The sequence below is a fragment of the Teleopsis dalmanni genome, chromosome X, assembly GCF_002237135.1.
Source record: "Teleopsis dalmanni isolate 2A chromosome X, ASM223713v2, whole genome shotgun sequence".
Taxonomy (NCBI): Eukaryota; Metazoa; Arthropoda; class Insecta; order Diptera; family Diopsidae; genus Teleopsis; species Teleopsis dalmanni.
In genome coordinates this window covers 30,636,705-30,654,867 of record NC_051848.1, presented here as the reverse complement: position 1 = coordinate 30,654,867, position 18,163 = coordinate 30,636,705, and the positions used below count along the sequence as shown (strand labels likewise).

The 18,163-nt window shown below is 27.9% G+C and overlaps 2 protein-coding genes across 3 annotated transcripts; both read left to right on the top strand.

Moving 5' to 3' along the window:
* Positions 1-7: 7 nt before the first annotated feature.
* LOC119690012 lies at positions 8-13,528 on the top strand. Of its 2 annotated transcripts, none has more exons than XM_038104983.1 (5): positions 8-106; positions 9,504-10,145; positions 11,013-11,187; positions 11,246-11,459; positions 13,321-13,528. In XM_038104983.1, exons 2-5 carry the CDS (start codon positions 9,507-9,509, stop codon positions 13,526-13,528), a joined length of 1,236 nt encoding a protein of 411 aa, XP_037960911.1. In that variant the 5' UTR covers positions 8-106; positions 9,504-9,506. The 2 variants fall into 2 exon arrangements, with proteins under 2 accessions (XP_037960911.1, XP_037960912.1); XM_038104984.1 differs by lacking the exon at positions 8-106 and adding an exon at positions 6,106-6,425.
* Positions 13,529-17,218: 3,690 nt separating this feature from the next.
* LOC119688289 lies at positions 17,219-17,647 on the top strand. Its single transcript, XM_038102968.1, has one exon. It carries the CDS (start codon positions 17,219-17,221, stop codon positions 17,645-17,647), a length of 429 nt encoding a protein of 142 aa, XP_037958896.1.
* The last annotated feature ends 516 nt before the right edge of the window (positions 17,648-18,163 follow it).

Sequence of the window (18,163 nt, the reverse complement as noted above, 5' to 3'; positions counted from 1 at the left end):
TCGTTTTTGGACGTTATCGCGGTTCAGTACGTCTAAGTTTTAAAAATATTTTAGTTAAGACTTAATACAAAAAAAAAACAAAAATAGTTAATCAATCAAGACAAATGTGAGTAGTAAAAAAACAAAATGAAAATACAAATATAAAATATAAAATATAAAATAATAATAAATAAATAGAAGCTGATAATTATATTTAATACAATTGGCAGAATTTGCATCAATTAAGTAAAATATTTCAATTTAAGTGAAACTAACTAATCGTCGTGAGTAGCAATAATAAATATCTTAATATGAATTAATTAACGAAATAAAATGAGTTCCCAGAAAAGAGTTAATATATTATTAAATTGAGTTATTGAAGTTGTTAAGCTGTATTGATTTTATTTATTAACAATTCTGAAGAGGTTATTAACCTGTTTATTACAAAAAAAATGTGAAAGATAATAATTTAATTAATTATCAAGCTGTCCAAAGTGATTATCATATATTAATATTATATAATAAAAACCAAACGATTTCAATTGTTTACCTAATAATATTGTGAGAAACCATATGAATGAATTTCTCTGATATGAAAAAAGGCCAGTGTGTTCATCATTTATTATAAATTTAAAAATTCAGATTTTTAAAGGAATAACTGTATTAAAAGTTACACACATAAGTGTTTTCTTAATATCTACATTGACAAAGAGGTTTTTTGAACAGTAGTGAAACTACAACAACAAAAATTTACTTTATGTTATTTTATTTAATTAAATTTTTGTCTGACCATACAACTGTTTCGAGTATTGTCAAATACCCATCATCAGTGAGCTTGGAATTATTTCTTATATTTAATTATACGTAAATGATTTTTGAGACTGCAAGTACAAGGAATCGACCTCGTGCCCTGTCAAATTTAAAGCTCAAAGCCAGCGCTTCTTAACCAACTGACCCAAAGCCGTACTTGAATTTCATGTTCGCACATTTTTTTAGAGTTTTTTTAATTTGCTGTGAAAGTTTTATTAACAAATTCACAGAACAAAATCATAAAACAGCTGTAGAATAATTGAATTAATTAATTATATTTTTTATTTTTAATTGTTAAATTTTAATACTTTTTTTCGAATATGACGCGTCTTATGACGAAAAGAAATTAAACGATAGAAGAGTTCGAATACAAATTAAAAGACAACAACAAAAATTTTAGTTAATGTATTGAAGTTTGGCTGATCATACAACGTTGTTTTGAATATTACCAACTACTCATCATTAGTGCTCTTAGGAAATATTCAAATTTTATTTTTTAATTAGTATATAATTTGTTTGAACTGCAAGTGCTAAGCTTAGAACTCGTGGCTGTCAAATTAGAAACAATGACTAATCATGTTTCTCCAGAAATAGCTAAGACTGCACAAACTTTCAATGCTCAAGTTCCAAGTTTTTTTTTATTTTTGAAATGACACTAATCAAATAAGATATTGTTTTCTTTTAATTCAATAATCAAAAAAGTATGTCGAAATAATTTTTAATGAATGTTTTAATAGAAAATTAATTTCTCCTCACTTAAATTGAAGTGCTTTGTCAACAGAATACATACCTAATTAAATACTTTTCAATTCAAATCCCAGAAGAACCGTATAAGTAGAACGCTTAAGAAGAGTATTTAAAATAATTAATTAAAACACAAAAAATTATTTATTAATCACAACTTTTTTCATCCAACCTTTAACGTAGGCTCCATTGAGTGAAATACAACTAGGCTACGTTGGTTCAATCCCTAGTAATTTGTTTGTAGAGTGATTCCTACTGCAAATTTACTTATATGATCACAATTGATCTGTAAGGTCTACCTTGAAATAGTAAGTTTAGTTTCAAGTCCCATGGCGTCATGTTATACGACTACAGTACTTGGTTGATTAATAACATTTGTTGAGTTCCCTTCTCAAAAACTCTTACACAACAATGACTTCGTACACTCACAGTACACTTAAAGGTATAATTGGAAAAAACTCATGAAGACAAATTATGATTAATTTCACTTGTTAATATAGTACAGTGCTATCAACTTACAAAAATGAAAAATTGTGAAGGTTTCTGAAATATGGAATACAATTTCTTTGTAATACATACTCATAAACTGATTTTCTCGCCAAGTTGAAGTATGTTTAGAAAAAAGAAACATATTTCAATTTAGGGCCAGTTAACTTAGGTCCTGAAAGTGAAGCTATTGTGATACCGATTCTTACCTATACTTTTTGCAATCCTTTTATTCTACCTACCATATCTACAGGAAATTCGTTTACTTAAAGCAACAGCTTAAGCAGTATATGAAATACCTAATTGCTTTGCATTGTAGTAACATTGTAGAATTTTTAGGTTTAATGAAGACGGGAACTATTTTTTTATCGATGCTTAAAGAGAATGAATTAAAACACAAGAGTATTGTTAGATCTTCATACATGTAATTTATCGATTGAAACTTTTTTATCTATAGAGTCTGAAAAGTTGAGTTGAAACCTGAAACCAAGGCAAGCTAAATTTATAACAAATTGCTTTGCGGTAACAAAGAATGTGTAATTAGAAATGATTTCATCAATAACCGAGGTTATCATTAATCGCTTCCTCTACACCAATTATATTTCAATGTTGGCTTCCAATATGACGAAATACTAAAATTCTTTGAAATACTTTGTTTTGTTTAATTTTTACCTAAATATTTATATTTTAAAAGGTAATAACAATAATAATAACACGTTGCTTCTTATTGAAGCCCTAAATAAATTAAAATTAATAACTGTTTATATTTATATTTTATTAATAATATATCTTAAGGGGTTTTCTCGGAAGAGTTCGAAATCGATTTGCATGATCAATTATAACTTTACTAATGTAAGTTGACTATTTCATTAAAATTTGGGACCATAAAAAAATCGCTGAAATGAATACCCGTATAGAATACCAATACCCTAAAAAAAAATAGCCCAAAAAACAATAATCTAGTTAAAGTAGAATTCTCATCTTAAAACTGGAGTAATAACAGGATAGATAGTATCTAATTAATAGTCATGTTACCAATCTGAATTGTACTAGATTATATCTTTTACCAAAACTACAATAATGAAGAGTAACAAGAAAGTATGCTTCACATTTATGTTACTGTACCGTTCCTACAACTCTAAGATAGAGAAATATAGAAATTGAGCTAATCAGTTACAGAACTTTATACTAAGCAATGTACACATAGGAGCATGAAGAGCATTTAGACGACTAACAGAAACGCATAATATGCCTCAACAAGCGTGCAGCATTGACAGGAGTAAAATATAACTTCTATGTGATTATCCTCTATAAAATATTCTCCATTATCTGTAAGATCGATTAGTCCTAATCACTAAAAATATTATTGGCCTGTATATATAACGGTATAAAGCCAAGTTGAATTATCTTTAAGAATTGTTTAAATTTTTACGCTTAGATGGCAAATGAAAAATATCAGAATTACTGCTATATCACTTTATACCTTAAGATCGCCGATGCCAGTATAATCGGTGATTTCACACCGATTATGCAAAGTTTTGAAAGAGTTCTATTTTACCAATAAAGTGATAAGGTTGTAAGTTAACATACACATTTGTGATCTACATAAGTTGGATTGCTGTCGATAATTAATCAATAATTTCTATGGACTTCATTGAGGGAATGATTAAATTGTAGTTGCAGTTGCTAATTATTTGGATAGCTCCTTATGCGAAGAAAGATGTTGACAATTATTTAAAAAAAAATAGTATTTTATAATAAATAATTAATTGTTACTTGAGATATGTTGCGATATACTTGAAAAATATTTGAGGAAAAGTGAGTGCTGTTATTTCTTAGGTCTACAGCTAGCGAAGATGGTTTTTGGGCTGCAGTATACAAATTATGTATCTTCAGATAGTCATGGTTTTACTAAATTGGATAGGATTGTTGGTTTCTAGACAATAAAATTGCATATTGCTGTTTGAAGTTTGTCTTGAATAATCTCAGAAATTTTTGAATCTTAAGTGGATATGGTATTGCTGTGTGGAGTCTATGCAGCATTGACTCTTATGTGAAGTTTCAGAAGCTGTATTAATTTTTTATTTAATTCTATGGAGGACAGACGGGATTACTGATCGGTCACTGCAGATTGAATAATCACCTATCGAAGTTAGGAATTCAATCCAACTCAGACTGCAGATACTGCAGGGAACAGAGAGAAACGGCATACCATGTGCTTGGGGAGTTCCCGGCACTGATGCATAAGCGAAAGAAACACCTAGGAGGGTATTTCATGGATCATAAGGATTCAAGACTGGGGAAGATAGGATCCATACTGTCTTTCATTGAAGAAATCGGACTTGGAGAAATACTCTAACCCGACAAAGGGGCACAATAGATCTTTCAGGTCGCAGTGCACGATCCCTTACTCAATAATAATAATAATAATAATGGAGGACAGAAATATATCAAAGCAAAAACGGTGCTAGTGCCGTGAGTTATGCTAATATTTATTCTGATTTGAGTGGATTTAATCCTGCTCTCATCACATATTTAAATAACTTAATATATTTCTTTTCATTTATTCCAATTTGGGTAGATATAATCTTGCTTTCAATATATATTTAAGTAACTTAATGTGTTTCTTCTCATTAACTAATTGTATTCAATAACTACTTCTAGTTATTATTATTATTATTATTATTGTTAGGAGATATAGTACCGCGACCTTCGGGTCTATTGTGCCTTCTTCTGGGTTTAGAGTAGGTCTCTAAGTCCTGTTGCGTCAATAAAAAGTACTATAGAACCTACTGTACAGAGTTTTATTGCCTCTTCCTTTAGAATATACATTCCTAGGAGCCTATTTCGTATGGGCATTTTAACAGCACTTCTAATGGATCACTAAAATATAATTATGAAATTGATAACATTCTCGAAAGTTATTCTGATAATTAAAATTTACTTCATCACTGTCAAACCCGTTTGTTTGTTATTATAAATTGCTATTGTTAATAAGTTAATAATAAATTATACTAGCTTACGTCAAATATTTATTATATGTATTTACAAAAAAAAAAAAAAGAACCTTTATAATTACTTGTAATTTTTATTGTTGTTTTCTTTGTTGACATCATTATATTGGAAATGCAATGCGTTACATAGTAGTTGCATTCTAAACGTGCTCTTAGTAGATCGGTTGTGTTTTATTATTATCTTCTTCACATCCATTACAATATGAATAACCAACTAAATGGCATGACAAGGCTATTTAATTAAAATTCCGCATTTTTTTAATAAATTTGAAATTATGCAATGCATTGTTAGGGAAAAAATTAAATTTTTTAAATTAAAATAAAATTAAATGTAAAATTATAAAAAACGAACGAATAAACAAATAGTTTTTTTAAAGTTTATTAAATATTGTATAAATACCGATGCGTACGTATAAGATAATTTCGTTGTCGAGTGTGCTCAGGTGAAACCTAAATTGCTACAGTTTTTCAAACGAAAAGTTTATATTTGCTTTATAATATACAGGGTGGCTTCATTGACCTACAACTTTCCAGAAAGCTGTATTTTTTTTGAAATTAATATTAACTAGCAGAGACAAAAAAAATGTTGGAAACCACATTTCGAAATCTTGGAAGCTAGGGAATATGGCCAGCTATAGCGTGAGCTATGGCTTTGATTCAAGTGCCAAACGAGTTAAATACTGTACGAATGTGAATCTAAGAAAGCTTCATCTATTCAAGGGGAAGAAGTTTCATGAGTACATCTAAACTCTAGTATCTTGTACCTCTGATGGAAAAATATAAAAGAATCGGTTTGTTTCGTTTTGTAAAAAGAATATGATCAAGAATATAAATAAGAAGATAGTTTCCGAGATCTCGTTAATCTCTAATCTCCTTAATTGTGTTCCAAATATGTTAATATATTTAATTGAGTACAGTGGGTTATTTGGGAAGTAGTTTCGTTTTTCCTAAAAGTGGATTTTATTTTTTGACAACTAGCTTCAGACTAAAGGCGCATAATTATTATATATTTTGATAGCTTGCTTCTGAATAATTCGATTGAGCAGATTTTGATTGGTGCCTTTTCAAATATTGAAAGTAAAAGAAGAAAAATGCTATAGAACCACAAAAAAAAATGTGTTTGGAAAATATGTATTGACAGAACGACACTGCCAAAACAGATGTGCATAATTATGCTCCGTTCAGTTAAAGTAAATGAATAAATATACAATACAATAAAGTGTTAATTAATGAAAACCGGTGAGTTCAATCGTTCGGGATCATTTATAAAGTTTTTCTTACGGGAAGGAATTATGCCTGCCACGGCGTTTGGGACTTGCTTCTCATGAAATATTTTTAAACATTATCACTGGAGACAAAATATTGGTTGTCTATAACTGAGTTTCATACAAGGTAAAAAATATGTACCAGCTCAAAATGAACCATCTCGAAAATCGATATTCTTAACAATAAAGGTGGTGCTACATGCTAAGTGGGATTTTAATGATTTTTTTTTAGTTTCTATCGGCCAAGATGGTTCAAAAAACATATAGTGTTCACTAAGATATGCAAGACCTTATACGACTTGCGAAAAGTTTTTATAGTTTGATAAAAATGTACTGCCATAACCAACATATTTTTCACATGTGTTCATTATTATGATTTACTGGTATCTATAATTTTTAAACGGGTCAAACTTTGCTTCAAATGGAGTGGCTAAAAATCACTTGAATCAGTTTTTTACCAATAAAGAACAAAACTTTTATAAGCGTGAAATCATACTACTACCAGGAGTATAGAAAAATATTTATTCCCTATAATATTTATTTCCTATAAGAAGAAGAAGAAGAAGAAATTACTCTTTCCGAACAATCTTATACTTATGTAGTATGTGTGAATATTGAAGAAAACTTATCTAAAACGTTTATGTACCCATTTTGAACTATTTCACAATGTCTTATAAAATTTTAGTTGAAATTTTTCTTCAGTTTTCAAGCCCCTTTGCGAAGAATTTTAAATATTTAAATCCCTAAACCATATTTGTTGTATTTGTTCTTATAACATATGTTTTGTTCAATATCTGTTATTTAATTCTTTGCCTATCTATAATACTTCTAAAATCTATATGCTCAAAATTTTAAAAAAGTTTTAAAAATATCTTTATCACTTTTATTATCTAAAGGACAAGCCTTTACATATAAAAAAAAATATTTCTTTATCAAAAAAAAACAGTTTTAATTAGTGTTGAATATTCAGGCCAGCTGTATAGATATACGTGTAGCGATAATTATATATATATTTTTCATTTTACAAATATTGTTTAACATTGCAATTAAAAAGTAAAATATTTTTTATTCATACATTTCATATCAGGATGACAAGCAGGTTTTTGCATTATCAAGCATATGAAACCAATCTCACTTAAGTTTGATAATCACAAATCAAATATTATATATTAAAAGTAAAAGTCACTGAAAGTTTGTAAAAATAAAATTTTGTAATTATTTTTTTTTTTTTAATGATAAACAATATTTATAACAAATTTTTATTTGAAAATGTGTAATAATAAATATAAAAAAAATTATATTAATTATCAATGTTGATGGATATTTAAAAAAGCGCAACTCTCCTTTATTCGCCGATAAAGATAAGCAGATAAGCAGAAAAGCTTTTCGTGTGTCATAAAAAAACTTCATGATTTTGAGCAAAAATATCTGATATAATAATCAATATATTCTACTATTTATATATAATCTATATATTTCACTCTAAAGCAATTAAAATATTTCTACACTTTTCTCGTAGAACTATGCTTAGAGACATTCAAAATAAATTTTCTTAAAACGATTACTTCATCACTCGAATCAAGTTTTTCGGAGCAACTTTTTAGAATTTCTGAACAGATTATGGTAGTAGAAGATAAGCTATATGAAATAACACGACTTTAGGAACAATCACAAGTACCATGCTTATCAGTTGTCTATATGTACAATAGTAGTACTTACGTTGTATGTAGATCACTTGTTGTTTCCTTGAGTGAGTCCATTTTGTTTTTGTGATTTCATACTTTAAATACTTTATAATCCATATTTATAGTTCTCACTTTTTCTCAAAATACTGTTGCGTCTTTAGTTGCTTCTATTGGCTTCCTATGATTAGCTTAGCTGGCTACTTTGGTTGCATATTATTTATGGTTGCATATCAGCGCTCAGAAACAACAAAACGTAGTACCCGATTTCATAAAGGGTCTTTTTTTTATCGCCAAATGATCATAGAAACTATATAGCTAACTTTTTTTTATATAGCCTTTTTTATATTCATTGCGTTATATGGTATGTAATATGTAAGTCAAATAATCTTTTCATATTTTTACTATCTCAGTTTACCTTACTAGTTTACTATTACTTCTTCGATTTATGATGTATAACTTATGGTTGTCTGCGAAATTACTAAATTAGTTACAATCAAAGTTCTGTACAATTCTCTACTATTGGTGTAGAAATCATACTTTACTGTAATCTTTTTTTTTCATTAGAAGTAAAACCCTATAGATCTCTATAGCTGTTTTACTGGATATAATTATTGTATGCATCTTTTTTTTCATTAGAAGCAAAACCCTATAGATCTGTATAGCTGTTTTACGGGATATAATTATTGTATCTCAGTTTACCTTACTAGTTTACTGTTACTTCTTCGATTTATGATGTATAACTTATGGTTGTCTGCGAAATTACTAAATTAGTCAATTACTAAATCAAAGTTCTGTACAACTCTCTACTATTGGTGTAGAAATCATACTTTATCATAACCTTTTTTTTTCATTGGAAGCAAAACCCTATAGATCTGTATAGTTGTTTTACTGGATATAATTATTGTATGCATTATTTTAGCAACCTAATGATTTTTCTCATAATAAGCAAAGTCTTGTACATATCAACTGCTTTTTTTTATGGGCGGATGCCATGTAGGCATTATTCTTCCTGGCGTATTAGTTGCTTTATTAAATAGATTTTCTAGGTGTTTATAATGACCCGCGTTTTAAAATTGAAAACTTTTAATATGAATTGTAGTTAATGATGTACCTATCGACTTTATCTTTGTATATGTTGTTTAACTTTCATTTAAACTAATCCATTAAATTCTATTTCAGTTCCACAAAATTTTCGCAATTAAAATAAGATCACTTGTTAGGTCGTCTTGATAGAAATGTTGGTTTTAGCGTTTCACTTCCTTAATATTTAAATGTGAAAACAACAACCATATAGTAAACAACGATAGATAATGCATCTTGATGAAAAACTTCAGATAAAATGTTAAACATTTTAAATTGTTTATTTTATTTTTATGATTTTTTCACAGTTAACTTAACTTCTAACTTCTAGAACTAGGAATTCAGTATATTCGGTTTAACTATTTGCTAAGAAATATCGGTTTAACCATTTGCTAATATCTTCAATAAACTAAAGTTTAAATAATTCTTATCTTTGATAGAAAATGGATCCACCAAAAATAATTGATTTAGAAAGTGTAATAGAACCACATTTAAATGGTGACCAAATATTATCTTACACCAGCCGTTATCTTACTAAACCTGGTGAAAATTATGGTAGTATTATGTTATCAGTAAGAGCCACCATTAAACGTAAAAATGGAAATATTGAAGAGCTACCATTAATAGCAAAATTACCGCCATTAACAAATGATTTCTACTGGAACATATTTCAACCGGAACGAACCTGCATTACAGAAAATGCTGTTTACAAATATGCCAAACCCATGATACGACAATTGCAAGTTGGGGCTGGAATTAAAGAAAATGAAATTTTCGATTGTTTTCCACATTATTATGGATCACGGATTTCATTGAATCCAGAAGCAACTGTTGTAGATCGAGATGCTGTTTTAGTACAAGAGAATGTGCAAATTTCTGGCTTTAAAGCAGGTAATAGGAAGCAGGCATTTGATTTGGCACATACAGTGTTGGTTTTAAAGAATATGGCACAATTTCATGCATTGCCAATAGCCTTGCGCATTAAGAAACCAGAGGATTACGAGAAATATGTACGTCCATATTTTCATCGCTTTAATATAAATGAATCAATGGCACCAGAAGCGAGAGCAGAAATGAATGAAGTAAGTTAAAGTTAATATAAAAAGAAAATTATAAATTAAATACATAAACAGATATATAGTACTCCCGATGTTTGTCAAAATATAGAAGACGAGTAACATATCAATACAATATGAATGTAATGCAATATGTAGTTCAATAAATAAATACAGAGTTCATAAGTATTATTTCTACTTGTGTTTAGATGTGAACCTTGAAATTGAATTACGAAAGACTCAAATTTGTACAAACTTTGTCCAGAAAGAACTGGATGTAAAATGTACATATCAAGCCATAAGAGATGCAAAGGTAATGAAAAGAATGTTCAACTAAAAAAGTTGAAAGCAATTTTTAATCGGAGTGCGGAGTTCACAATAGTTTCAAAAACCACGTAATTCCCGAAAGTAAAGAAAATATATTTATTGATTTCCGAAAAGCCCAAAAAGGAGCTCGGCAAGCAAAAAAACTCTACACGGATTAAAGTAGAAAATATTAAAGACTAAACTAATGACAAGCCAGCGTCAACTTAAATATTACCTAAAAAAATTGCTTTAGATACCGATGACCTGTAGAGTCTGTTGTGGTGATCAGGAAGTATTAGAACATGTATAAAACTAGTTATGTTCGGACTAGAAATAGCACTAAATATCTAGGGTCTGTTAATTTAAGTTCCAAAAACTGCATAAAAGTAACCTACGACAGCAATTAAATTTTTTTAATAGTCTAGAACCTTCGAAAGCTGTCGAATAAAACTGTTAAGGTCGTCTTTTGTCATAGCTCAAAGATAGGCTGCATTATATTATTAATACAAATATATGTACACTTAAAATTTTAATTTATTTTATATATTGTTTTAAAGTTAAAAAATAAATAAATAATTTTATTTTAAGGAAACATATAAGGAAGTAGAACGTTCCACCAACAATAATGAAAAGACCGTTGCTCGTGTAAGAAAACTAATGGAAATTTACGATGACTTTTTAGCTGGACCTAATAAAAAAGATGGACTTTTTACAACAATAATGCACAATGATATGTGGATTAATAATTTAATGGTACAATATGGTATGAAAATTAATGTAAAAATGATATACATTCAACTAATATAAATTTTTTTTTTCAGATAAGGATGGTCATCCTAGTCAATTAAAAATTATTGATTTTCAAATAGCGCAATATGATTCCTTAGTCCACGACATTATATTTTTCTTGTTCTCCAGCGTAGACACTAAAATCTTATCCGAATGTTACTACGAATTTTTGCAGTTATACTATAGCACCTTTATTGAAACTTTGGAGAAGTTACATGTATCAACTACTCAGTATTCCTACGATCTGTAAGTGTTTTTTGATTACCAATTAAATATTCGTGCTTTTGTAGTAGTAGTTGCCGCTGTTTGTCAATAACACAGTCAACATTGATTTCCTGATAAATTTTATTATCAAACGTGATGTGCAAATATGAAATTAATTAGTAGAATTGTTAACAATATATTGGAATGCAATCATTTTCTTTTTATTTATCAATACAAGATTAAAAATTGCGCTTCAATGATGTAAACATTTCTGATTTCAAATATTTTTTGTTTTCGCAATAAAACACAGCTCCTGATAATTTTCATAAACTATTGCAAGATAAGATAATATAGGTTTAGTAGTGCACTACATCTATAATTTGTTGAAACTAATAGTTCTTCAATTCTAACCTTATTCTTTCGATGACAAATAGTAATTTTCTAGGATTTTTTTGCATGTACTTTTCCTTTTAACATACTCTAACAATATCAGTAGGAGGTGTATTAAGTTCCATTTCACAATTTTTATTATTATCATAATCATTGGTGAGATAACTCTGTAAGTTGCCTTTTGGAAGTAGTGTCTCCATCATCTTGATTCTAAACTTTCGTCTTCCAATATCATAGGCGCAGATATTTTGCCTTCTAGTCCGTAATTCCGTAATCCATTTCTGTTTTGAGCGATCTTTACTTTAGTTAACTACTCTGACCTATTATGCTATAATGCAATTGATTGTTTTTCCTTCATAGCATATAATATCTATATATTTGATTCTCATTAATTAATGTTGTTAAGTCACTTTTATAATGTTCAGAATTATAGCTCTGTCAAATAATGCTAAATTGTCTTGGATCAATCGTTTATTTGCTATGCAATATCTGGAATCATTATCTTTGTTCCTTACGTTGTCAGTTTATGCATTTTAAAGTCCGGCTTATCAGTTATTTCATTGTCATGAATTTTAGTGTATACTAACTTTTATAATATATACACTTTTTTATTGTAATAAGTTTACATAATATACTGGATATCTCTTCATTCAGCTTAAATATAATTTTATATCAATACTTTAATCACAGTCTGACTATCAGATAATATATCGATATTTTGTCTATGTATTATTTGTGAAGTACAGCCAGAAGTCGAGAACCAAGTATTTCAACTTCTGATATAATCTAATTTGCCTCCCTTATATTCCTGAGCTTTTTTTGATTCAAGAACCAAACAAAATCGTGTTGGGGTGCCTATTTTCATCCACCCATAACATCCAGCGAAAAAACATAATAGGCGCCGAGATTTAAATAACGATTGTAAGAAAACTATATGTGATAGAAGGGAAATTGTTCGGTGAATATGTTTGCAAGATATTAAGTTCTTGATATATGAAAAATATATTAATCAAAAACTATTTTAAAAAAATTTGAAAAAACAAACATTTCGAAAAATTCAAAGAACTTTAAACTATTGAAATTTTTAAACCTATTTTATTTTATAGATGTATTAAGCAGGAAATTTAATAAAATTGAATGGATAAAACTCGATAGTCATGTTATTTCTTTGAAACATTTTCAAGATATAGAAAATTTTTATCTAGACTTAATATCGTGTATCTTGGAAAATATTGAAAGTGGGGTTCCTCCTATAAGATTTTATTCGTTTCTTTAATATAGAAATTAGCATAGGATTTTACGAGAAATATACAGAAAACATCCTTATACCCACTAGTATGCAAATGTATGTATACATAAATACAAGGACATGTTATAAATTATTATATTGGATATAATTTATAAGCACTATCTAGTAGATATTAATGAAAAATTTTCACTAATTATAAAAAATCAATGTTTCGTTTAAATTTACTTTCTATGTTTTAATTATTTTTTAATATTTTCTTTCCAGATTTTTGGCAGAAGTAAATGGTTTAGGCCACATACAGATTCCTCATGCACTTTTTATGACCAAAATTATATTAGCTGATAGTAGCACCTTGCCGGAAGATTTTAAGGACTTGGATATTAGTATATTTAATAAAAACAGTGGCGTCGCAGAAATATCAAATAAAACTAAAGACATTTTAACATTGGCAGAAAAGTTTAATATATTTTAAATGATATATTTAAAAATGTTTTTAAAAATTTAAAGTAATTTTATTACTTTTATGTTGAATTTTATTGTTATATTGTTATATTATTTAAATATATTTTGTGATGATAAGAAACTGAATAATATGCTTTATATATACCATATATATATATATTGATTAAATATAGATTTTTTATGAATAAAAATAAATTTCTTATATTACCAATAATATGTATCAAGTACGTATGTAGGTACATATGTACTTGAAAAGTATGATATGATAAATCTAAGTAGTTATATAAGTACGGTTTTGTTCTTAGTTTAATATTAGTTAATAACATTAATATTAGGTCCAGATCCGGTCACTTGTGTACTTAGGAAATTATATATGATGAGGAATTATATATGATTTCAGCATTAACTATATTTTAAAATCTGCAAAGATATTAAGTAAATTTTAGTAACCATTCCATACTTTCAAAAAAGATGATCACGGATAATAATGTTAATTAAAACATTGTTAGAAAAATGTTTTAAAATCCCCGCAATAGTAATATAGTTATAAAAATACATCGGATAATATAAATCAATTTCGAAATTATATTTCTTTGACTTTTTTGTTTTTAAGAAATCATATTGATATTCTATATAATGAATAAATAATGAATCTACAAATTAAGTAATGACTTCTACGTCTTATATATAGAACATAGAAATATTTAAAAGTAAATACATAGAAGTATTTATTGCGTAGAGCTATTATCTTATTGTCCTGCTATATAAAGTTATTTAAAACGTCTAAGATGCTATTTAGACTAGGAAAGGTTCTGTAGTTTACTGAGTTCCTCTAGAATAGTAGTTCGCAACCGGTGGTCCGCAAGATTGTTACAAATGGTCCATAAATCAAATTTAACAGGTAAGGATACATAGTTTAAAGTTTGTTTATTGAGACCTTTCATATTAGAAAATAAGCACAAAAAATTTTCAAGTTATTATATACCTATTTTATAGCCTATAACATATAACACACATAGCGCTCATATAATTCATTATACATTATACCAGACATACATAAAGCATATTAAAGTAGTCATACAGTTTATTATTCTTAGACTTTGTGGTCCCTACTATAAACAAAAATATCATAGTAGACCTTGCTTAAAATCAAAAACGCTTTTAGGTGTTTGCCCGATTTCTTCTTAATTTATCTATTCACATAAAGTCTTAACCTTGAGCGAAAAAATTTCAAAAGTAAAGCGTGAATGTATCTGGATTCTATTATGTATATAAAAAATATTTATCTCTAATGTTATATATTATATAAGGACCTGCATGAAGGCTCGGAATCGTTAAGTGGTTTTGGAGGAGGTAATTTTTTTCACCTTTTCTCAAAAGAAGAGGAGAGAAAAAAATAAAGTTATCCACTGGCATAATCTACCGTGGCTATCACAGCCGAAATCAATCTTTAACGGCTTAAGGATTCAATGCAACTAAGTTTTAGTTGATGTGGTAAAAAAGATATGGAAACTAACATGTTGTATGATTGAACCAACATAATACGACGAGTTAGAATATTTTAGTCGGAGATTTAGTTAAATCAGGTCTAATCAAACAAATTATTTTTATGAGTGTATCATTACATGAATTCTGATTGGTTACTGTAGGTCAAACTATCACTTTATAAAACTGGGAACCAAATTTAATCACACTTGTAAGCTTCATAAGGGAGCGAATGAGGCCTCAAAACATGTGCCAGATCTCGTATCGGATAAAAAAAATATATCATCCGTTATATATGTACGTTCAATACTACAATTTATAGAGGAAGTTAGTCTTGAAAAAAATACTCTAAATGCATGAAGGGGCACAATACAGTTTTAGGTTCTAATGCAAATTTTCCAGAAATAGTATTAGTAAAAATAGTCATATTTATTTCGGTTTGTTGGTCACATACGTTTAATCATCAATATATAATATATATATAAAGATTCATAGATCATCTCTGAGGTAAGTATCCGTTGGCATTTAATTTACGTTTTTGGACGAAATATATATACATTCGCTGGTTTTGTTAGATAAATATGCAGAAAACTTATATTAGGACAGACAGACGGTGTCCCATTTATATGAAAGAAAATAATGAATTTACATAATAACTTCTTTATTAATTAAAAAAAGGACAGAAACACATACGCTTTATATCGTTTACTATTGTGTTTCTCTTATTAATATTGTGTTAATTATATTAATATATATAAGTTTAACCTTTGAAACAAATATATAAATAAGAAATTCTGATATTATAGTAATTAGCAGTTTGACATTATTTACGGATATAGTTTATCTTATTTTTTTTCCTTTCTCCTTCACTTTCTCTTCCCCAATTTTAGATGTCCTATATTTATAGGAGGTAAAGTCTTGATATAATTATTAATTTATTTGCTTTGTTAATAACAACATTTTCCCTCTCACTGCAGTTCAATTAAAAACACTAAATATTTAAAAATAAAAACAAAAAATAAGTTTATTTATAGATATTATTTACCAATAGTTAACGAGTATTTAATGAAGAAATATAATATAACGTATTAGTAATCAAATTACCCAATACACGACAAATACAATTATTGGATATTTGTTTAATTTTAATTGATTTTGGAGCTACATAAGGTCGTGTAGTAATTTTTAATTATTTTTTGAGTTACTTATTTAATCAAATTTAAATATGATATTTTATAGACATCTAACAAATAATTTAAGTTAATTTTCAAGTACTATATCCATCCATGCTATATGAATTAGAATAATTGTACCGAGCAATTTAGACCACTTCTTGCCGAGACCGAGACAGATAGAAGGACTATTCCTTTATTCCCTATGCCCTGTGTAAGAACAATTAACGAAATAATAAAACTATATATAAATATTTTTTCAGAGTGAAGGGAAACAAGGAAAACTTAGTGAGTATTAGGTAGAGCTTCGTTAGTTGACCCATTTATTCTTTAAATCCAAAATCACTATGGATGTTAAAGCTTTTATTTATTGAGCTACCACAATCCCACACTAAATATACAATTTTCAGATTAGATGCAGTTTTTTTGTGTATATAGCAACTTTATTAGTGAGCAATAGGGTCAGGTCAACATTTTGCCAATTAGTCATTTTATCAATTTTGATTTTATTTCCGAATTCGATTAATTTCTTTTTAATGTGATAGTTTCATTTTAGGTACTCGTGTTAAGGAGTTAAAATATATTATATTAAAGTAAGTAAAATCTTCCGTTCATATGACCGCTTGTACAGTAAGAGTACGATTACTATAATCATATTTTTTTAAAAGTCAGTGTTTAAAATTATAACAAAATATTTATCTTATATTGTTTTTAGTTTATGTATAGTTTATACGGATTGACTGAAATAAATAGTTTATTAAAATATTTAATATTTTAAAAAATTTCAATGTTTAATAAAAACGTTAAAATATTTTCTTGTTTGGTGTACATTACTGAACTCATATTTCTATGTCTACAGTTGACTGCAAGTGCCAAAAGTGTATGTAAATTTTTTCAATAAAACAATAGTAATTAATAATTTATTTTCATTTACCCTAAGTTTTTTATATTTAATGCTCTTGTATTTCTAATAGAGTCCTTGTCATATTGTTACATTCATCAATACAACCTGGATCGATCGGCGTCCACATTTTGTTGTCAACATGACCTTTCATCCAAAAGGAGTGATTAATACTGTTACAACGGTGAACAAAGAAATTCCCTCACCTGTAACACATCTATCTTTGGAACAAAAAGAAGATGGAGAACGTGGGACAACACTTTATAATATTACAACTAAACTTTGTGACGTACAAAGTTTCTTGAAAAAGGTTCCAATGTTGAAGACAATATTAAACGCTTCACTCAAACAAGGCAATTACTCTTTCAATTGTCCAATGAAAAAAGGAGTTTATCTTATGGAAAATATACGCATCAGTTCACGTAGTCCTCTATTATCCCTCATCTATAGACCAAAAGCAGTTTACCATTTGCATGGTGGTGTATTTGAAGAGATGACTGATAAGTCTCTTCTTCCTTTTTGTGCTTATGATTTTTATTTCCGAATTGTTAAACGTCAATGTAGTGACTAATGCACCCGGAGTTAAAGAAAGAAGATATAAATAAATTAAATAATGCGAACAGAAACAAATATTTTACATTACAAAAATAAGGTAAATTACTTAAATTTACAATGAGATTAAAAGCAACTAATTTTTTTTTTGATGATAAGTGTATGCCAACATCAATCAAAGCAATTCCTTATTCTAGTTTAAATAAAAAAACTAAGCTTTTTGCATTTAGGAATTTTATCTTATACGGCCACTTTATAAGTCAGACTTTTCCAACACTGCAATTCTGACTGTCATTAAAAGCTTACCGCAATGTTCTTGGCCGATAAAGTCTTTACTTCTTATGTTTCTATATGAACTCTGGAAGACCGAATCCTGATTTTTATTAAAATTAATAAAAAACCTCAAGAAACAGGTTTAAAATGCAAGAGTATACAGATTATTATAGATCATTATTATTGGAAGATCTTGGATTCGAATAATATATATATTGATATTCAGATGTTTGAGTTGGTGAATCAGCACCTTTACTCTATT